This window comes from Tamandua tetradactyla, chromosome 7, assembly GCF_023851605.1.
Source record: "Tamandua tetradactyla isolate mTamTet1 chromosome 7, mTamTet1.pri, whole genome shotgun sequence".
NCBI lineage: Eukaryota > Metazoa > Chordata > Mammalia > Pilosa > Myrmecophagidae > Tamandua > Tamandua tetradactyla.
Genome location: NC_135333.1, coordinates 29,221,534 through 29,244,071, shown reverse-complemented (window position 1 = coordinate 29,244,071; position 22,538 = coordinate 29,221,534). Strand labels below are relative to the sequence as shown.

General features: G+C 51.8%; 1 protein-coding gene across 2 annotated transcripts in view; it reads right to left on the bottom strand.

Annotated features, from left to right (window-relative positions):
• Positions 1 to 7,489: 7,489 nt before the first annotated feature.
• CSF2RB (colony stimulating factor 2 receptor subunit beta) overlaps positions 7,490 to 22,538 on the bottom strand; it is a 29,676-nt gene continuing 14,627 nt past the window's right edge. For both annotated transcript variants that reach the window (XM_077168718.1, XM_077168719.1), the window contains 6 exons: positions 21,376 to 21,515; positions 20,380 to 20,542; positions 12,816 to 12,906; positions 12,553 to 12,610; positions 11,659 to 11,762; positions 7,490 to 10,920 (listed from right to left, as the gene is read on the bottom strand). In XM_077168718.1, coding sequence (XP_077024833.1) covers positions 9,810 to 10,920; positions 11,659 to 11,762; positions 12,553 to 12,610; positions 12,816 to 12,906; positions 20,380 to 20,542; positions 21,376 to 21,515 — 1,667 coding nt within the window. In that variant the 3' untranslated portion in view covers positions 7,490 to 9,809. The remainder of the gene's footprint in view (positions 10,921 to 11,658; positions 11,763 to 12,552; positions 12,611 to 12,815; positions 12,907 to 20,379; positions 20,543 to 21,375; positions 21,516 to 22,538) is intronic.

Here is a 22,538-nt window from a genome sequence, read left to right as displayed (position 1 = left end):
ATTTATCTATGTTGTTTATACCCTGCCATGCCAGTGACTATTTTTATTACTTGTTGAGTAACATTTCTTTTAGTTGTTTGAAAGTTATACATCTTATTTTGTATACACAGGAGAACATAAAAACTCACAGGTACAGTTTTAGGAAAAAATCTGTACTTTTTATCTGCCTTTTATCCTCTCATAAATGGCTTCAGCAAAGGATTAAGACCCACCCTGAATGGGTTGGGTCACATCTCAATTGAGCCAACAGATCCCACCCACAGTAGGTCTTCCACCGCACGGATGTATTAAAATAACGTGGCCTTCTGTGGAGCTGTGTGAGCTCCAAACCTGCACAGTATTATTCAGCAGAGACTTGAGAGGTGAGGCAGTTAAGCCTGTGAATATTTTGGGAGAAGAGCGTTCCAAGTAGAGGGAACAGCTAATGCAAAGGCTCAGAGGCAAGATGAATATCCAAGATGCCGGTGGGGCTATTGCACAATGAGCTAAGAGGAGAGGCGTGGGAAAGGAGGTCAGAGAGACAAAAGGGAACCAGATTTTGTAACGTGTTGAGAGGACTTAGCTTTTACTCCAGCTGTATAGGAGAATCATTGTGAGTTTTTCATCAGACAACTGGCACTCACCCTACCTTTGGCTTCTGTGTTGTGAATAGAGGATATGGGCAGCCAAGGATGGAAACAGGAAACTCTTTTAGGAGGATTTCCCACAATTCTAGATGAGAATAATGGTGACTGGCACCAACCTGTTGACCTTGAAGGTGATAAGAAATATGGGCCAAAATCTCAATCCGAGTAGGTTAAAGATAAAATGGATGGAGAGGAGTTGGAATGGGAGAAGAGAAACAAGATGTAAGATGGTGCAAGAATTGGGGCCAAGAAAATATTTTTTTTTCCAAGGATGGAAGAAATGACATGTTGTGAGCCAATGGGAGCAATTCAGTAGGAGGCCAAACTGATGCTATAGGGGTGAGAAAGGGAAGGGAGAAATTTTGGAACCATGTGCTCATGTAGATGTGGTGGGGGGAGACCCAGTGCATTAGTGCAGGGGTTGGCTGAGTGCAAGAGCACGGACAGTTCATTGGTGCAGCAGTGAGAGTGTGGGTGCAGATGCTGGAGCTGGAGGACTGTGGAAGCTCTTTCCTGGTCTATCCTCCTGGTGAGGTCCAAAACAAGAGGAGGCTGAGAGTGAGAGTAGGGGGCTGTGGATTGGTGGTTGCGAGAAGAGTTAAGGTGTGGGGATGAGGAGAGCGAATGGACAGGCAAGTGTAGGATGAAGGTCTGCCAGCATTAAGGGCTGGATTAGAGTCATGAATTTAAAGTGAGACCAATGGGTATGGCTTGGGTCACTTACGTAAAGTACTTGAAGAGTTAGATTTCACCAAGCTTTTGGTTTTGCCTAACACAGGGACAAAAGAGGAGGATGGGGTTGAGGGTAAATGCTGATGGTGTATAAAACATTACCATTTTCTGTACCTTGGAGGCACTACCTCCTCCTCATGAGCTGCAACCCAATCGCATCCTCCATCCAACCTCTTTCTTAAGGATGACCTTCACATTGAACTCTGCGTTTGTTTTTCCCTGATGTTTTAGTTTCCTTGGCTGCTCAAGCAAATACCATGCAATGGGTTGGCTGAAACAGTAGGAAATTTATAAGCTCACAGTTTAGAGACTACAAAACTCCTAATCTAGGTGTCATCAAGGCAATACCTTTCTCCCAGGGAGTGGCACTCTGGGGCTGGCTGCCTGAGATCTTTGGTCCTTGGCTTTTCTGTCACATGGTGATGCACACGGCAGCCACTCTGGGCCCTTTAGGAACATAATTCTTATGACTCACATAGAAACTTGCCAGCTTACAAAGCTCAATCACCAATGGGTCTCATCCAATTTCTGCAGCAGCCCATTTTGTAGATGAGACATTTGACACCCACAGAGGTTAGTAACTTTTCCACCGCCCCATGTGAGCAGGAATATATGGATAATTACAACTTACCGAGTGGGTCCTGTAGCTTGTCACCTCATCGCTCTTGCTGAGTGGCCCACCCCTCAGCAAGGTGGGCAGTGCCCGCAGTGGCATGTGAAATAATTAATGATCCTGGTTGGGTATAGAAGATCATTTATAGATAAATAGGTTTTATTTTACTTTATATTAGAAATAAATACAACTAGCAGTTCAAACTCATAGATTCGAGGAAATGATTGCTTAGAATGAGGCTAAATACAAACAGGGAAGACATTTTGTAAAAGTTGACCTTGATATGGCAAAATCCGTGCAAATGGCTGGCTTCTAGGAGCTGCAGGGTTGCCCTTACTTGATTCTCAAAACAATACCAAAGCATGCACTTTTATTGTGCCATTTGAATGGTGAGGAAACTGAGACCGAAGGAAGCGACTTGCTGAAGGCCACTCAGCTCAGGACACTCTGAATTTAGGACCCTGATCCTGTCACTAGACCACCCAGCTCCTACCTGCAGGTGTGAAATAGGGCAGGACCCCCGCCTTGCTTCCTGCCTCCTTCCCCAACAGCATCACAAAGCTGGCGTCTGGGAGAGGGGATGGTAGAGGCCACCAGGAATGCACTTCAAATAGTCTCCACGTATGTGTTTGAAGGGTGCCAATGTCCCATCCTGAATGGGGCTCTCGGTGCAGAGACTGGGGAGACGGGGAACCACTGGACATAGTCCCATGCATGACTCAGGAAGGCGTTGTGTGCAGGGGCAGGAGCCCCTGGGGATCAGCACAGGCTTCCCAGGGGAAAGTGCTCTGCAGCTGCAAACTGAAGGCCCAATAGGAGGGGAGAGCGGGAAGAGCACTCCTGGCTCAGGAAACAGCATGTGCAAAGGCCGGGAGGCTCAAGGAAGTGAGGCAGATTGGGAGAACTGTTAGGCTTTGGGATCTGAGGGCATCGACTTCAAGAAGGCTGGACAGCTGTCAGGGAGGAGACGGGGATGCAACCAGGGCTCCTGAGCCTTGCAAAGGAGATAGAATTTCCCTTCTGGAGCAGAGGTTGGCAAATGTCCTATGCAAAAAACCAGACGGTGAAAAATTGTAGCTTTGGAAGCCATGCTGTCTCTGCTGTAACCTCATTGTAGGATAACAGCTGTAAACAAAGCAGAAACAGGCGTGGTACCTTCTATAAAACTTTATTCACAGGGTTCCATTTAATTTCCAGATTTGGGAAGTATTATTTGATTTGATTTGATTTTTTATTGCTTGAAAACGTGAGCAATCCATTGCTAGCTCATGGGTCATTTGCCAGAGGGCAAGGGGCTGGATTCGTTCTAGGGGCCACAGTCAAGTGTTCACTGCCCTGTGGGCGATGGTGGCATTGAGGGAGCACCCCGTGCTCCTCCCCATCAGCAGCACCGGGGACCGTTTCGTGCTGAGCTGGAGCGTGGCCCTCAGGGGTCCCCAGGGGAGCTGGCTGTCCTTGAAGGCAGTGGCCTCGTCTGGGGACGAGGCCCAGCCCCAGAATCTCCAGTGCATCTTCAACGGGGCCGACCTGCTCAGCTGCTCCTGGGAAGTGAGGTCCGAGGTGACCAGCTCAGTCTCCTTCACTCTCTTCTACCAGGCCAGCCCCGACTCAGGGTGAGAGGCTCCTGCCCTCCTCCCCCTGCCCCCCAGGGCCCTGCCTGCCCCAGCCCCCTCCTCTCCCTGGAGGCCCCAGCAGAAGGCCTGGCAGCCCCATCCCCACCCCTGGGGCCCTTTCCTCCTCCCTGTCCTCACCCGGCTGTGCTCCCCAGGAAGGAAGAGTGCTCCCCCGTGCTGGCGGAGAAGCTCAGCGGTCCCTATACCCGGCACCGATGTCAGATCCCCGTGGCCGACCCTGGGGCCCACGGGCAGTACACAGTCTCTGTTGAGCCCAAGACGGAAGAGAAATTCATAAAGAGCTCAGAGAACAGTGAGTTTTCCCCTAGCCTTCTACGTGGGGGTTCTCGGGGCAGTGCTGCTTCCTTGTGTCACCTGAAAAAACTTGGGGCCCCACATGACCCGGTCCTCAAGTTCATCAGTTTCAGAACAGCCCAGTCCAGGAACCACAAGTGAACAGAAGGAGTTCAGATGTTTATTTATAGTTCTCCGAAAATATTACAAGTGATACTTTGGTAACCCAACCAGAACAATTCTTAGAAAACATACCCCTATCCCTTTTGCTCTGTGTTTTCTTCTCTATCTCCGCTCTCGGGATCTCTCATCTCCACCACTATCTCCTAATTGCCATCTCCTTTGGGACTGCCAGTGGTCACTCCACATTGAGCACGCTTCAAATGGTATTCCCCGCCCTCCGTAACCTGCTTTCCCACAGTCTTCCCCTTCTCAGTAAGTGGCAACTCCGTGCTTCAAGTAATCTGGCCAGAGAACTTGGGTCATTTTGTCATGTGTTTGTCTCAAATACCATGTCCAATCCCCCCCGCAAATTCTGTCCTCTCTGTCTTCGCACAACATCTAAAATCTGACCATCAGTCTGCTGCTTTGGCCTTGGTTTCAGCCACCTAATCTCTCCTGCATCCCATGACAGCCTCCTCACGGGCCTTCCCGCCTCTACCCTTGCTCTCCCTTCAAGTCCTTCCCAATCCAGACTGGGATTCTCAGACCGCTCCCGGCCCCGAACCTTCCAGGGCTCACCATGTGCCCAGAGTAAAAGGCAGAGCAGACCATGGCCTGGCCCCAGCTCAGTTCCCACACTCTCCTCTCCCTCCACTCCGGCCACCCCGGCCTCCTCCCTGTTGGTGGAACTTTCTGGACACACCCCTGCCTCTCTGTTCTGTGAAATCTGAGTGGCTTCCTCCCTTTTCTCCTTCAGGTCTCTGCTCAAATGCCAGTACCGCTGTGAGGTCTTCTGAAAACCACACCTGCCCCAGAAATCATGCTCTATCCCCTTACGTAATACACTTGATTACTGTGTTGGCCTCATGCGGATAAGGGCTGGTTAGCTTTCTGCTCTATCCCTTGTGCCCAGGACAGTGCCTGGCGCACAGTAGGTCCTCACAGTGTGTAGACTCAGCCTGCGCACATAGCCTAAAGGTAGCTCCCCTTCCCGCACTATTCCTGCCTCCGGGGTTCTGGTGTGTTCTCAGTCCCTTCACCCCAGTCCCCCAACACATTCTCCCGCCCTCATGACCACATCTACCCAGCATGAATTTTTCTAGAATGGGGAGGGGGGAGAGGGAGGGAGATAGTGGGACTGGGCTGGTGGAGGGTCGGGGCTGGGGGAAGGGAGAAGGAATATTTTCGTCTGGAGGTCTTTGACACATAGGAGGATAAAAAATAACAATGCAGATAAATGTGATCCCGTCACCGTCATTTTGTCCCTGCTGTACTTGGAAGACCCTGAGGAGAAGATAGCTCTGGTATTCGCTTCTATTTGTCCACACTTTAACAGTCCAGGAGGCCCTTGGCCCCAGCCTTTCACTGCTAGGACGCAGCAGCGTGGGCACGGGGGAAGAGTGGCAGGTTTCCGCCAGACTCTGCAGCTCCTCGGAGGCTGATCTCTGACTCCCACTTTATACTTTTATAAAGGGAGACCAAGAAACTCTCCCCCAGCCCCACAAGGAAAAAGAAGGAGGTCCCGGATTCGGGCTCAGCTCGGACTCTCGAGGCTGCATTCTTTTCCCTGCTGCGATGCCGCCTTCCCTCTGCCCCAACCCCTGACCCCGAAATAAAAAATCTGGGCCCTTTTCCGCCTGCAGAAGATCCTTTAGTGTCTGCATGTCCTGAAGCCTGAGAGGGATCAGGCTTGTTTTCGCAGGATAAGTGAGAACTCAGGCTGGGCCGTGCTGGATCCTTTTCCCATGGGACACTTTAGCCACAGGTGCAGACCTGCCCGTGGGCTGCTCTTCAGTGAGTCTAAAGCTGAGACCCCCCTTCACTGACCCCTTCCCGAGGGGCGGGCTGAGCAGTTGGTTACTCCGCTCTCCATCTCGCAGATGAGGAAACAGAGGCTCCGAGAGGGAAGGCCACTGATGCTTGCTCAGCCCTGCCTAGAACCTTCCGCCTCTGTGTGAGCTTCCTGGGACTGCTGTAACAAATCCCCACCAACCAAATGGCTCAAAACAACACAGATGGGTCCTCTTAAGGTTCTGGAAGCCACAAGTCGGAAACTCATGTCTCTGGGCCAATGTCACAGTGCTGCAGAGCCACGCTGCCTCCACGGGCTCCAGGGGAAGGAGTGTCTCCTCACCTTTCCAGCTTCTAGAGCTGCACTCCCTGCCCTCCTTGATCCCGGGTCCCTCCTCCATCTTCAAAGTCAGCCACCAGCACCTCCCACTGTTCTCCCTGCTTCCATGCATCCCCTTCTCCTCTGCATGTACTCAGATCTCCCACGGCCTCCCTGGGCTTACACTGAGGGTCCGCCCCATTGTCAAAGCTGACACCACCACCACCCCCCCACGCCCTTCACTTAAGCACACCTGCACAGTCTCTTTTGCCAAGTAAGGCAACACATTCACAGGTTCCAGGGTCCAGGCACAGATGTCCTTGGAGGCCAGGATTCATCTGACCACAGCCTCTCTCAGGGCTCTTCTCCGTGGCACCTGACATCCCTCCCTGGGGTGGACCCAGGGCCGGAGTGGGGAGCCCAGCCTGTGTCCCCTCAATGCTGGACCAGCCTCTCGGGGCCGGGACGGGGCGTCTGTAGCGATGCCCCCGAGTCCTCCCTCTAAAAGGGCATCAGTATTTGCATTCTGTCTCGACATAGAACAGAGGACAGTCCCATGCCTGGATAGCCACCCAGGGCAGCAGCACAGATGAGATAGGCTGGAGCAGTGGGGTGGAAAAGGGCACCTTCCCAGGGCCTGGAACTCTGCCCACGTTCCTCCAGGATGCACGAAAGGCAAGTGCCTGAGAGACGCCAGCAAACGCGTTTACTTAGGGTATAGGCACATGATTGCCAGACTTGGGCCCTTCAGCTCCAATGAGGGACCAGTGATGTGGCCATCTCTCACTCCCGATGGACAGACGGTGGCTATCTCCTCATCTCCCAGCACGGAGGGGGACACAGAGTCACCAACATGGGCTGGGCTTGGGGGCCAGGACCAGGGCTGATCGCACCAAGAATGCTGCATGTGAGGCTGAGAGTTGGACCCACCCTGAAGGCATCCCTCCCTCCAGTCCAGATGGCCTTCCCAACCTGCAACGTGGCGAAGGGTGGTAAGAGCTGCCGCCTGCGCTGGGAAGCAGAGGGGCTGTACTCCAAAGATGCAGGACACACCGCCCAGGCCCAGTACAAGAAGATATGGCCTCCTGGGAGATGAGGATGGGGGTAGGTGCATGGATGGGGAGGGAGGTGGGTGGGTGAATGAGTGAGAAGAGACCCAGGAGGGCCGGTCAGAGGCGGCCACTGGACCATGGGATTGCAAACCCGAGCGGTCAGCAGGCCACTGTGCCATCATTTAGGGAAGGAACTGGGGCTCAGAGAGGTGTTGTGACACCGTCAAAATGAACCCACTCGACCCTGAATTACAAGAAAGAACAGACCGCCAAGACGGGGAGGGCTCAGAGACTTGGGATGGATTTTCAAGAGTTGCAAAGCCCTGGAGACATTTATTTGGAGAATTCTTCCCCAGAACCCCACTATGCAGCCGCCAGGAGCAGACTGCTCTGATGAAGAAAATGGGACAGGCAGGGCTCAGGCTCCAGCCCCCCGCCCAGGTGGTCCCTGGGTCCACGGAGTGCGGAGCAGAAACCATTGAGCCAGCCCCAGTCCTCAGGTTGCAGATGGGGAAACTGAGGCCAGGAAGGAGCTGTCCTTCCCCCAGTTACTCTAACATATATACACAGGCTTAGGGTTTGTTTTTGTTTTATGTTATACATATTACATTGCAATTTTTCCACATAATCATGTCCAAACATTTGGGAATTAATATCTTGAACTACCTAATGTATGGAGATCCAATCATTTTTCACAGAGTAGTCTACTTTAGAACGTACTAAAACTTTGATGGTAATTTCAGTATTGTCAAACATCTTAGTTGCCCTAATTTCATTTTATAACAAACATTGCTGTAATGAACATAATTAAAAGAGAACGACAACAACAATAAAAACCAAGAATCATTCTCTGCCACTTAATGAAACATACTATAAACCTACAATACTCAAAAGAGTGAGGTGCCACCGAGAGAACAATGTAATAAATTCTAAGCCTAGAAACTGAGGTACAAGGATTTTCTATATCATAAAAGCGGCATTTCAAATGCAAGGACAAACGACAGATGATTCAACAAATGATGCAAAAACAACTGGCTTCTCATTTGGGAAAAACACAAAACTAGATCTCCATCTCACAGCTTCCACCAAATGAAATTCCAAAGTAATTAAAAATTTTAAAGATAAAGCTCGAAACCCCGAAAAGACCTAGAACAAATAGAAATTGGCACATGTACAGTTTGAAGTGGAGAGGGCCTTTCTAACCTGCACTAAGAGTGGTGCTGTGCAGGGGCTCCCTGATGGAGCTGGAGACAGCACAAAAACGTGAAAACTGTGCAGACCGAGAAGCTGCATGTACCAACTTAGAAGGCGAACCAGAGACTAGAAAAAAAATTGCACCATTCACAAAAGGCTATGGCCAAATCATTTAAAAAAAACTTAGAAAAAAGATGAACACCCAATAAAACAAAGGCCTTGAGCATAAAACACTAAGCTTAGCAGGATAAAAAAAATCAGTGTCCAAGAAACTATGAAGATGTGTGCAAACTTGGTAGTTATCAAATAATGCAAATTAAAACAATCTAATGCCGGATTTTCTCTTTCTTCTTTGCATCTCAGAAAGGCAAAGACTTCAAAGACAGGCGACCCTCAGTACAGGCTCAACATTGACCCGCAGCCCTTACCATATGGTCGGTCAGAGCAGCGCTTTTGGAAGGGAGGGGAACTGGGCAGTTTGGATGAAAAACCCCACAATGTGTTTGTCCTTTGGTCACTCTCCTTTGCGCACAGTACTTTCCAACTTGTCTCCAGCAGGTGTGCATTCCTGAGCCACCTCTTCTCCCACACTTCCCCAGCTGCCTCCAGCCTGTGGGTGGCAAGGGGGTCACTGCAGCCATTCATCAGCCTTTCACAGGACGTCTCTCATTGCGGGGTCTCCAGTCCCCTGAGAGCCCCCAGCCATCCGAGTGAAAAGCAGCAGGGCTTCCAGGAGCTCACACGCAGTCTCTCGTGTTCCTTCCTCGCACACTTCTCCAGGTCCCTCGCCGTTTTCTGGGAGTGACCATCAAGACTGGTACTTTGATGCTGTGTCTGGGACTGCCAGCATCTGAGGTGAGCTGGCCCAGGGCCCACGCAGACCCTCCCAGCCCCAAGCCCCCCAGGGCCACCTGCCTTGGGCCTGCCCTGCACGTTAGCACCTGCTGCAGCTGCACAATCCTCAAGCACAACCACACGTGTCTCACTCTCAGAACAGGCTCGGCTTGGACCCCAACTCACTCTAATTTTTAAAAAAATCACTGAAATAAAGAGGGAACAAAACAGCAAAAGCAAAGAATCCGATTTAAAAAGAACAGGAAAGGGAAATGGTACGAGTATGTATGGAAACCTCTATTAATACCAGATCTGAGAAAAAGTTAATTTCAAAGAAAGTGTGTGTATGTGTGTGTGTGTGTGTGCATGAGAGCAAGACTGAGTGAGAGAGAAGTGATTTGGTGAAGGGCAGGAGGAGAAAGTGGTTATGGAGCTGACTCATTTTCCAAGTTTCCATCCATTGCACCATGGAGGTCTCTCCTGGGCTTTGCGGAGATGACCGGGAATAGGACACCGGGACAGAAGGCAAGACAAAGGGAAGGCAGACCTCTCCTTCCTCACTCTCCAGCCTGGAGGGTCTCAGCACACCTCCCCAGCCCTGCCGACATCCCAAGGGGGCAGCGACAGGTAGTCTTGCTGCTTCATGGCTTTGAAGAGCTGAACAGCTGGTACCTGGGGCATGGCCTGGCATGGAGGAGGCTTCTTGGCTTGGATAAGCTGGTCCAGGCCCCCCATCTCAGGACAAGGTCCAGGAGAGGAGGGCTTGCTCCGGGGTGAGAGTGGCCCAGGCCCAAGGCCAGGGAGGAAGCAATAATCACCCACCTGCTGCAGGACCAGAAGACCCTCAGGTTGAGGGGACACAGGGGTCTCAGGTGCCAGGGGTCCCCCTGGGCTTAGGCCTGGGCTGCTGGCTGCAGGGGATGTGGGACTGCCCAGACTGGGCTTGGGGGACTGGCCTATGGTTGCAGGGAGCCCCACATAGTCCTCAAAGCCTGGCTGCAGGGGCACTGAGGCAATGGGGGGCCCAGTGGCCAGGGCAGGACTGAGGTTGTGGTTTTGGTCTGAAGGGAAGCCCAGAGGGGGAGCCAGGGAAGGAACCAGGGGGACAGATGGGGCCCCTGAGGGTGGGGTGAACACCAGGTCTGCGGTGGTGACATAGCCAGAGGCCAGGACGCCTTCCTCAGGGTCCCCAGTGGCAGTGGGCAGCGCAGCTGGGCTGTCCCGTGGGGCCTGTGCACCCACCGTCGGCCCAGAGTGAGGAGAGGCCGGGCCTTCCCCTGCTTCCAGGGAGGGGGTCCCCTCAGTCCCTGGGCAGGGCCTCCACGCCCCACCCAGGACCTGGGACAGGGGGACCAGCTGCACCTGCCCCCCGGCAGGCAGACACAGGTACTCCAGGGAGCCCCGGGAGCTCACGCCTGCCTGTGGGGGCGCCAGCTGGCACTGGAGGTCCGGCAGGGAATGGCTGTGCAGTGGCCCCAGGTAGGGGCCGTTGAAGTCAAAGCCAGAGGCCTGGCTCTTGGGCCTGCCTGGGGTGGGTGACGGACTGGGCCAAGGGCTGGGCGGCTGCTCCGGGGACAGGTCTGAGGTGGCCAGAGCCCAGCCAGGCTCAGATGGTGGATCACAAGTGTCCTTAGGGTTCTCTGTGGTGAGAGCTGACACGTCACTGTCCCTGCAGACTGCAGGGGACATTCTGCAGGGAGGACAGAAGCAGAGATGTTGGGCCCACTCTGAGCAGGTGCCTCAGCTCATGCACAAGGGACAAGGGGTGACTCTGGAAGGCCTGACCCCACCCAGGGCTTGTGGGGAGTGTTACAGGAGGGTCAGGGCTCCAGAGAAGGAAGGACTTTTGTTTCAGTCTCCCTGTGCACTACACACCAGGGCCTCCTTGCTTTTCCTCAAAGTGTACCTTGGACTGGCCAGATCTGGGTCTCCTCTTCCTTCTACCTGGTGAGGTCCTTCAGGGCACAGGGTCAAACCAGCCGTGCATGACGGACCCACCCGGAGCTCCTACATTCTATCAGCCACACAATCAACTGTCCTTGAGAAAAGGCAGTGGTGGGCTGAAGGCACCAGCCCGAGGGTCTGCAGCCCTTGCCACCCCCACTGAGACTCTAGGGAAGCCCAGAGGCCTCGGCGGTGTGCAGTGCCCCAGGCAGGAGCTCAATGGAGGTCATCTGTCCCAGACTCCTGCCTCTGGTCAAATTCACCATCTGGCCCTCTGCTAACCTGAGGCTTAGGAAGTTCTTGCTGATATCTGACTGAGGTGTCTCCTGCTTTAGAGTAAACCAGCTTCCTTGAGGTCCCTTCACAGTGCACCACAGACCAAAGCACCTTATTGGAGACCCTGATGGGCCCGACAGAGTTCCCCACCCCACTCCACCACTGCCCTCTGAGCGGTCAGGAGCGAGCCTGGCAGCCAGACACTCACCCCACAAGCTTGGAGACGGGGCTGTCCCATGGCTCCTTGTGGGGGGGCCTCCTGCTGAGGAAGGCCGACGTGCTCTCCGGGAGCTGGAGCCCCACACCTCCGTTCTGGGAAGAGGAAGGACATTTCTGTCTGTGGGGTCTGGGGGGCCTCGGGAAGGTGGGGGTGGGGCAGGGAGTGGAGGGGTGGGTGACGAGAACCCCCCAGACCTGGAAGGAACCTCAGCCCCGTCGGGCCACGCCACGGCCTCTGAAGTGGAACAGTGAGGCCCAGAGGGGGTTGTGAGGTCCCCAAGGCCCCCCGAGCATCAAGACCGGCGGCTGTGTGCCCGAGCCCCCCAGCCCTCCTCCACGCGGGCCATAAGGCCGTCGGCACAGAAAGCGGCCCTGCCGCCCTGACCAAGGGGGCCCGGCGCCGGGCGCTGGCAGCACACTCTGCCTCCCAGCAGCCCCGTGGCCCCCTGGCCTCATTTCCCGCCCACGCTGGTTCCCTTAATGAAAGACCCTGGTGTACCAGGAGACCTTTACTTCTGCTCACAGGAACCTTTCCCACCACCTCTGACCCTGCCAAACTCAGCTCGGATGTCCTCCCCCCTCCCACCCCCTCCCAGCCCTGGCGAAGGAACCCCTTCCTTTGAGCTCAGTTGGGCCCAGGACCTTCTAGCCCTCAAGTCTCCCAACCCTACTCCCGTGGGTGGGGCTGGGGCTCCTTCACCTCCAGGGCCCCAGGAACAGCACTGCAGGCCTCTCAAAGCTTACAGGGTCCCTGCCCTGCAGTCACTCAAAGCCCACGGGGCGGGGAAGGACGGGGGTGGGGACAGAGACATGGGGATGCAGGAGCAGAGAACTCATCCCACCTCCCCCCATTACCAATGGCTGCTGTCAAGGGCAGATGTACCTGGAAGAGGCGGCTCTTGCTGGGGTTGGGGATTTTCTCTTGCCACTTGCGGTTCAGCCTGGAAAGACACCAGGAGGTGAGAGGGGCCAGAAATCTCAGGGCCAGCCATTCCCATGATCTTGTACAGAGGGGAAACTGAGGCCCAGGGAGTAGGCAGGACTTCTCAAGGCCCCACAGGGGGTTTGTGGTCGAGCAGGGACTGGAGGGAGCCCCGAGCCAGGTGCCCCTGGTGCCCACCCACCTGCCCCGTGGGGTCCCCTCACCTGTACCCATAGATGCCGCAGAAGCGGACGGCCAGGAGCAAGGCAAGCGTGAGGATGATCAGAATGAGCACCAGCGCCCACACGGGCAGCACTGCCGGGGCAGCCAAGAAGGGAAAAGGAGCATTAACATCACATCTGGAGCAGGCAGGAGACTTAGGAGGCAAGGGGAGGGTTGGGACCGGGTCAGTGCCCTCCCAGTCCCTGCTCCGTATGGGTGCAGTACTCTAGAAATTCCCTGTCACAGCGGATGCCCTGGGGGAGTAGGTACATGCAAAGCTGGGAGGGCATTGAGCTGACTTCCCGCCACAATGTTCAAAGTGCTGGGAGGGCACAGCAGAATTAGATCATTTCCAGTAGCAGGCTTTTGTGCATGGAGTGGCAATAACTACAACCCATGGCAATCATGGGAGGCTTCCTGAAGAAGGCAGCATGTAAGTGGGCCTCAAGGAACAGGGAAGTTTTGGAGAGGTGGAGATGGGGAAAAGCCATGTTGGCAGAGGATGAAGCATGTGCAAAGGCCAGTCAGGGGCTCCCTAACACCTCCTGCTGCTCCGGCCTTAAGCCTCTCACAGGCTGAGCCTCCTCCAGGATTCCCTCTTCTGCCTTCTCCTGGGCCTGGTGGCCCTTCCTTCCTTTCTGCTTGAGTACAGCTCTGGGCTCTTCCCAACCAAGGGTGGCTGTAGACAGGTGCGTGCTCCCGGAGCCCTCTCTATCCCCCTGAAACCACCCATGGCCCTTGTCACTGTATGTGTCTCCTTGTGGTCACTATTAGGAAATGTGAGGGGACAATGAAAGTGACAAGTGCACAGAGGTGAAGGAAGATCAAAAAATCCAATCAGCATTCCAAACCCAGATCCTAGTCTGCAGGTCTTTGCTTCCATGATGTCATGGTTAGGGACATGTGTCAACTTGGCCAAGTGGTGGTACCTATTTATCTGTTTGGGCAAGTGCTGGCCTGTGTTTTGCTTTGAGGACATTTCATAGAATTAGATCATGATCACGTCAGAAGCATCCACAGCTAATTCCACTTGCAATCAGCCAAAGGGGAGTGTCTTCCTCTAATCTAATCACGGGAAGCTTTTTAAGGAGGATTCAGAGGAGACAGGTTCCATTCCTGTTTCCGCTGGCGAGCCTCTCCTGTGGAGTTCATCCAGACCCTCCATCGGAGTCATCGGCCTGCCCTGTGGATTTTGGACTCTGCATTCCTGTGGTCACGTGAGATACTTTTATAAATTTTATATTTGAGAGTGTTCCCTGTTGATTCTGTTTCTCTAGAGAACCCTAACTAATACATCTTGGTACCAGGAGTGGTTCTTAAGAAACAGAATCTTAAAAATGGGTTTTTATGAATGGTTTTCTACTCTGACTGGGCTCAGAGACACTAAGGACTCTGATTCCCATAATCAGAATGACACTCCCAATCCACGGAGTGAGTTGGCAAAAGACATAGTCAAAATATCATCATTCAATTCTCCTAATGCTTCGCTTGTACGAAGCCAGACCTGAGGGATAATGTTTTTGACACCTTTACAGAGTTTTGTAGAAATAAGAGGTATAGAGATGTTGCTTGGTTCTTGTTAGATACACCGGCTACGTTAAGGGGTGAAAGGAATGGGCTTAAGGCTTCAAATGAGAAGTTAAGTGCCGTCTGAAAGATGTAGATGTTTCTATGAGCATCCTGAAGGAAAATCTTATTTCCTGTAGCCGTAAACTTGAGATCTCTGAAAATCAGACTCAGAATCTTATTGTTAGAGTAGCAACTTTACAACATAAACTGAAATCTCAATCTTGCATGGTGTCTGCTGTTAAAGTGAGGGCATTGATTGGAAAGGAGTGGGACCCTGAAAAATGGGATGGTGACATATGGATTGATGATAATGATGTCGGGGATGAGGTTGAAACCTTAGATCATGCTGAGTCTTCTCTATATAACCCTGTAATAGTTTGCTCTGAGGACATAACCGCCCCACCTCTAGCCTGCCTTGAGGAATTGGCCACCCAACCTCCTTCTGAAGGGATTAGCCCTAAAGTTATTAATCCTATTTCACCAGATGAAACTGCAAACGAAAGCCCTGAAACAAATGGCTTGGAAGATATTTCTAATTCTACTCATGACCCACCCCCCCCACCCCTCATTTCTTCCAGACCTATAATATAACTAAAGTCCCAACAGGCCCCTAAAGGTGAGAAACGAAGTATCACACATGAAGAGGTACATTATACTCCAAAAGAACTGTGTGAGTTTTCCAATTTATATAGACAGAAATCAGGGGAATATGTGTGGCAATGGATTTTAAGGGTGTGGGATAATGGTGGGAGGAATATAAGGCTGGATCAGGCTGAATTTATTGATATGGGCCCACTAAGCAGAGATTCTGCATTCAATGTTATAGCTCGAGGGGTTAGAAAAGGTATTAACAGTTTGTTTGGATGGTTGGTTGAAACATGGATTAAAAGGTGGCCAACATTACCTGAGGTTGAAATGCCAGAACTGCCCTGGTATAATGTAGATGATCCAGAGGCTTAGAGAGATTGGAATGTTAGAGTGGATTTATCATGCAAAGTCTGCTCTTACGCCCCAGGAATGTCCGGAGGATGCACCTTTTACCAGAACTGTGAGAAATAAATTTGTGAGACTAGCACCATCATCCCTAAAGAGCTCTGTGGTTGCACTTCTCTGTAGGTCAGATATTACTGTAGGAACTGCTGTCACTGAACTGGAATCCTTAAACACAATGGGGATGACAGGATCCCGAGTTGGCAGAAGCCAGGTGGCAGCACTTAATTGCCAAAGACAGGATAGACGTGGCTATTATAATACACAGCAAACTCAAAGCAGGCGTCAAAATTATATTACACGCAGAGATTTGTGGCATTGGCTAGTAAATCATGGGGTACCTAGAAATACAATAGAAGGGCAGTCTACTAAATTCTTGCTCAAGCTGTATAAACAAAAGAGTTCTAGGTCAAATGAACAGAAGTCTAACCTGAATTACAGAAACACAGAGTCATGGCCTCTTAATCAATTTCCAGACTTGAAACAGTTTACAGACCCTGAGCCCCTTGAATGAAGGGGAGGCCAGATCCCTTTGGGGGAGAAACCTGTTACACTGCCACAAATTTATACTGTTAATCTTCCTCCAAGACTTCCCCAAGGAGACTGACAGCCTTTTACCAGGGTAACTGTGCACTGGGGAAAAGGAAATGATCAGATATTTCAGGGATTATTAGACACTGGTTCAGAAGTGACATTAATTCTAGGGGACCCAAAACGTCACTCTGGACCACCAGTCAGAGTGGGGGCTTATGGAGGCCAGGTGATCAATGGGGTTTTAGCTCAGATCCATCTCACAGTGGGTCCAGTGGGCCCCCAGACCCATCCTGTAGTTATTTCCCCAGTTCTGGAATGTATAATTGGTATAGACATACTGAGCAACTGGCAGAATCCCCACGTTGGTTCTCTAACTCGTGCAGTGAGGGCTATTATGGTGGGAAAGGCCAAGTGGAAGCCACTAGAACTGCCCCTACCAAGCAAAATAGTAAATCAGAAGCAATACCGGATTCCTGGAGGGATTGCAGAGATTACTGCCACTCTTAAGGACTTGAAAGATGCAGGGGTGGTAATTCCCACCACATCCCCATTCAACTCCCCTATTTGGCCTATGTAGAAAACAGATGGGTCTTGGAGGATGACAGTGGATTATCGTAAGCTCAATCAGGTGGTAACTCCAATTGCAGCTGCTGTTCCAGATGTGGTATCATTGCTTGAGCAAATCAATACTTGAGCAAATCAATACATCCCCTGGTACCTGGTATGCAGCTATTGATCTGGCAAATGCTTTTTTCTCAATAGCTATTAGTAAGGACCACCAGAAACAGTTTGCTTTCAGCTGGCAAGGTCAGCAATATACTTTCACTGTCATACCTCAGGGGTATATCAACTCTCCAGCCCTATGTCATAATCTTGTCCGCAGAGACCTTGATTATTTCTGTCTCCCACAAGACATCACACTGGTCCATTATACTGATGCTATCATGTTGATTGGACCTAGTGAGCAAGAAGTAGCAACTACTCTAGATTTACTGGCAAGGCATTTGCGTGTCAGAGGATGGGAGATAAATCCAACAAAAATACAGGGGCCTTCCACCTCAGTGAAATTTCTAGGTGTCCAGTGGTGTGGGGCATGTCGAGATATCCCTTCTAAGGTGAAGGATAAATTGCTGCATCTGGCCCCTCCCACAACCAAAAAAGAGGCACAATGCCTAGTTGGTCTTTTTGGATTTTGGCAACAACATATTCCTCATTTGGGTGTGCTACTCCGGCCCATTTATCGAGTGACCAGAAAAGCTGCTAATTTTGAGTGGGGACCTGAACAAGAGGAGGCTCTGCAACAGGTCCAGCCTGCTGTACAAGCTGTTCTGCCACTTGGGCCATATGATCCAGCAGATCCAATGGTGCTGGAAGTGTCAGTGGCAAATAGAGATGCTGTCTGGAGCCTTTGGCAGGCCCCTATAGGAGAATCACAACGCAGACCCTTAGGATTTTGGAGCAAAGCCTTACCATCTGCTGCAGATAACTACTTTCCTTTTGAGAAACAGCTTTTGACCTGCTACTGGGCCTTAGTAGAGACTGAATGCTTAACCATGGGCCACCAAGTTACCATGAGACCTGAGTTGCCTATCATGAGCTGGGTGTTGCCTGACCCACCAAGCCATAAAGTAGGGCATGCACAGCAGCACTCTATTGTAAAATGGAAATGGTATATACGAGATAGGGCCAGAACAGGTCCTGAAGGCACAAGTAAGTTATATGAGGAAGTGGCCCAAATGCCCATGGTTTCCACTCCTGCCACATTACCTTCTCTTTCCCAGACCAGAGCTATGGCCTCTTGGGGAGTTCCTTACAGTGAATTGACTGAGGAAGAGAAAACTCGGGCCTGGTTTACAGATGGTTCAGCATGATATGCAGGTACCACCCAAAGGTGGACAACTGCAGCATTACAACCCCTTTCTGGGGTGTCCTTGAAGGACAGTGGTGAGGGGAAATCCTCCCAGTGGGCAGAACTTCGAGCAGTGCACCTGGTTGTTCATTTTGCTTGGAAGGAAAACTGGTCAGAGGTGCGTTTGTATACTGACTCATGGGCTGTTGCTAATGGTTTGGCTGGATGGTCAGGGACTTGGAAAGACCGTAATTGGAAAATTGGTGACAAAGAGGTCTGGGGAAGAAGTATGTGGATAGACCTTTCTGAGTGGGCTAAAAACATGAAGATATTTGTGTCCCATGTGAATGCACACCAGAGGGTGACTTCAGCAGAGGAAGATTTTAATAATCAAGTGGATAAGATGACCCGTTCTGTGCATACCAGTCAGCCTCTTTCCCCAGCAACTCCTGTCATTGCCCAATGGGCTCATGAACAAAGTGGTCATGGTGGTAGGGATGGAGGTTATGCATGGGCTCAGCAACATGGACTTCCACTCACCAAGGCTGACCTGGCTACAGCCACTGCTGAGTGCCCAATCTGCCAGCAGCAGAGACCCACACTCAGCCCCCGATATGGCACCATTCCCTGAGGTGACCAGCCAGCTACATGGTGGCAGGTTGATTACATTGGACCACTCCCTTCATGGAAGGGGCAGCGATTTGTTCTAACTGGAATAGACACATACTCTGGATATGGGTTTGCTTTCCCTGCATGCAATGCTTCTGCCAAAACTACTATCCGTGGGCTTACAGAATGCCTTATCCATCGTCATGGTATTCCACACAGCATTGCTTCAGATCAAGGAACACACTTCACAGCAAATGAAGTGCAGGAATGGGCACATGCTCATGGCATTCTCTGGTCTTACCATGTTCCCCATCATCCAGAAGCAGCTGGATTGATAGAACGCTGGAGTGGGCTTTTGAAAACTCAATTACAGTGCCAACAAGGTGGCAATACCTTGAAAGGCTGGGGTAATGTTCTCCAGGAAGCTGTATATGCTCTGAATCAGCATCCTTTGTATGGTGCTGTTTCTCCCATAGCCAGGATCCATGGGTCCAGGAACCAAGGGGTGGAAATGGGAGTGGTACCACTCACTATTACCCCTAGTGATCCACTAGGAAGATTTTTTGCTTCCTGTCTCTGCTACCCTGAGCTCTGCTGGTCTACAGGTTTTAGTTCCAAAACGGGGTGTGCTTTCTCCAGGAGAAACAACAGTGATACCACTGAACTGGAAGTTAAGACTGCCACCTGGTCACTTTGGGCTACTTATGCCACTGGATCAACAAGCCAAGAAGGGGATTACATTATTGTCTGGGGTAATTGACCCTGACTATCAGGAGGAAGTAGGACTGCAACTACATAATGGAGGTAAAGAAGAGTTTTCTTGGAATATAGGAGATCCTCTAGGGCGTCTTTTAGTACTACCATGCCCTGTGGTTAAAATCAATGAAAAACTGCAACAACCCAATCCAGGCAGGACTACCAATGGCTCTGAAACTTCAGGAATGAAGGTTTGGGTCACCCCACCAGGCAAAGAACCACGGCCAACTGAAGTGCTTGCTGAGGGTAAAGGGAACATGGAATGGGTAGTGGAAGAAGGTAGTGATAAATATGAACTTCGACCACGTGATCAGTTACAGAAACAAGGACTGTAATGCTGTTTTGTTCACGTTATACTATTTAAGTTGTAAGATATCAAGTTTAAGAATGAATGTTGCTCAAGGATTTGCACCCTATTCTGGAGAGATTTAATGTGTTTCCAGTATATGCAGGACAATTGAGTATTGTCAGGTAAAAGGAAAATAAATGTGTGTTTTATTGTTTTCATTCAGAAATTAAGTATGGTTTAAGGTGATATATATATATAGCTGCCAAGTTGACAAGGGGTGGACTGTCATGGTTAGGGACATGTGTCAACTTGGTCAAGTTGTGGTACCTGTTTAACTGGTGGGGCAAGTGCTGGCCTGTCTTTTGCTATGAGGACATTTCATAGAATTAGATCATGATCACATTAGCTGCATCCACAGTTGATTCCATTTGTAAGCAACCAAAGGTGAGTATCTTCCTTAATGAGTGATGCTTAATCTAATCACGGGAAGCCTTTTAAGGAGGATTCAGAAGAGATAGGTTCCATTCCTGCTTCGGCTGGTGAGCCTCTCCTGTGGAGTTCATCCAGAGCCTCCATCGGAATCGTCAGCTTCACAGCCTGCCCTGAGGATTTTGGAATCTGCATTCCTGCGGTCACGTGAGACACTTTTATAAATTTTATATTTGCATGTGTTCCCTGTTGATTCTGTTTCTCTAGAGAACCCTAACTAATACACATGGTAACAGGAAACTCAGGCTGAGGAGGCACTGGGATGTGACTGCCTTAAAGTTGAAGCCACAGGTCACATTAACAGAGGCCTAAGCTCTAGGCTGAGGGAGGGGTGATGGATGGATCAGCTCTTTAGGCTTCTTTTGCAGCCTGAGTGGTATCCCAGGTGTCCTTTTCCAATGACAACTGACACATAAAGAGGGAAAAATGCCCCTGCATCTGGCCTGCAGCAGGAGGGGCAGTGGCAGCTGGGCAGACATACCCCACTCCGTGTCCCAGGCGTGCTCCTCACTCCACTCGCTCCAGATCCCACTGTAGCCGCCGGGGGTGGGCTGGACCCTGACCCTGGCCCAGTACCTGGTGGATGGCTCCAGAGGTGGCAGGGACATGCTGTGGGTGTTGTGGAGGGTCTCTGCCTTGCTCTCCTGCAGGGGCAGATAGGTGAGCAGGGTGGGCTGAGGCTGAGGCCCCTTCCCTGGGCACTTAGGCCCAACTACACACTCCTCCCCATGTCAATGCCTCCAGCTTTTCCTTCAGTTGTTGCTGCAGCTGCATCCCTAGAGCTGCTACCACATCACTTCCACCCCTGGGAGACTCTCTTCAGTGCCCTCAGGGGGCAGCACTCATTTTGAGACTCCACAACTTCCAGCTTCTCTGGGGGCAGCCCGGACCCCAAAAGATGACCTCCCGGGGATGCAGTGTGTGCACCAGAACCCGGGCTCTGAGACAGGTGCTCAGGAGCCCAGGGCCACTCCCAGCACCAGGGTTGAAACAACCTCTCCAGGCCTCAGTTTCCCCATCTGTAGCCTGAGGACTGGGGCTGGCTCAGTGGTTTCTGCTCTGCATTCATGGACCCAGGGGTTGCTGGGCTGGGGGCTGGAGTCTGAACCCTGTCCCACCTCCTTCAGCAGAGCAGCCTGCTCCTGGAGGCTGCACATTGGGACTCTGGAGAAGATTCCTCTGAAGAAACGTTCCAGGGCTTTGCAGCTCTTGAAAATCGATCCCATTGGTCTCTGAGCCTTTCCTGCCCAGGCGCTCTGTGCCCAGTGCGATTCAGGGTCGAGTTCCATTTGACCAAGTCACAATGCTCCTCTGAGCCTCAGTTCCTTCCCCAAGAGATGGGGCAGTGGCCTGCTGACCTCTCAGATCATCCTAACAAAATCCCTGTGGCCACCCCTCAGTCACCGAGTCGCCTGGGTGCCTTCCCTCCTACCTGCCCTCCACCCATCCACGCCCCCCCACTGCCGCAGACCCTCACCTCCCAGGAGGCCGCATCTTTCCTGTACTGGACCTGGAAGGTGTAGCTGATGTGTTTGTAGAAGAGTTCCTCGGCTTCCCAGCGCAGGCTGTAGCTGCTTCTGTCCTTAGTCACGTTGAGGGTTGGACGGGCCATCTGGACTGGAGGGAGGGAGGCCAAGAGGGGGTGACCTTAGCATCTGTCCTCAGATGGGACCTCCCCAGCGTTCCCTGCTGGCCATGGGTCCTGCCTTCCACCATATCAGCATCTGCTGTGAGCTGAGCAGCCCTTCCCTGGGGCTATTCTAAAAAACACTTATAGTAGAGCAGCTCTAGGCATAGCTTAATCCTAATATATAAAGTAAAGACAAAGCCCCTAGCAATTGGTTTCCTTCTTAGTGTACTGGTTGTGCTCCCGGCAGGGCCGTACACGTGCGCCTGTGCTGATTTCATTCAGTTCTAACAACAACTCTGCAGGGTCGGTACTAGAAACCAGCCCTGTTTTCCAGATGGGAAAACTGCCCCCCAGAGCACTTAAGTAGGTTGCCCAAGGACAAGCAGCTCATCTGAGGCAGAGGCCGTGCCGTAGGCCCAGCGTTGTAACTCCAGCGTCCTGGGCTCCATCACGCCACCCACCTGCTTCACCTTCCCTGCGATCCTGCCTGACCTCAATTCCAGCTTCTGTCCCTCCACACCAACAGGCGCCGCCGCACGGTCTCACCACCAGAGATTCACGGGCCTTCGCCGCCAGCTGTGGGCCCTTCCACTAGTAGAAAGGGTGCTGTGCAGACAGCACCTCCTGCTCAGCGGGCTGGCCGGCATATTGGAAGGGGCAAAGTGCAGAGAAAGGAGAGCCGTGGGCGTGGGGTGAGCAGTTTTGGATTCCAGCCCTGGGCCAACGCCCACGAGCTGAGCAGCCTTTGGTAAGTCACTTGACCACTCTGATTTCAGTTTACTCATCAGAAATGAAAGCGTGGTCACCTCTATGTGATGACTGTGGTTTGCTGAGGAATCCTACATGCTAGACTAGGACCTTTACATGTTTGTGCACTTGAACCCTTCGGAGTCCCTAAGGGATCTCCTGTGGGTGCAAGTGGGTGAGCGGCAGGGGTGGAGGCCGAGGTCCCCTCCCTGGGCACCTGGGTGCGGCTACACATCCGTCCCCATGTCAACGCCTTCAGCTTT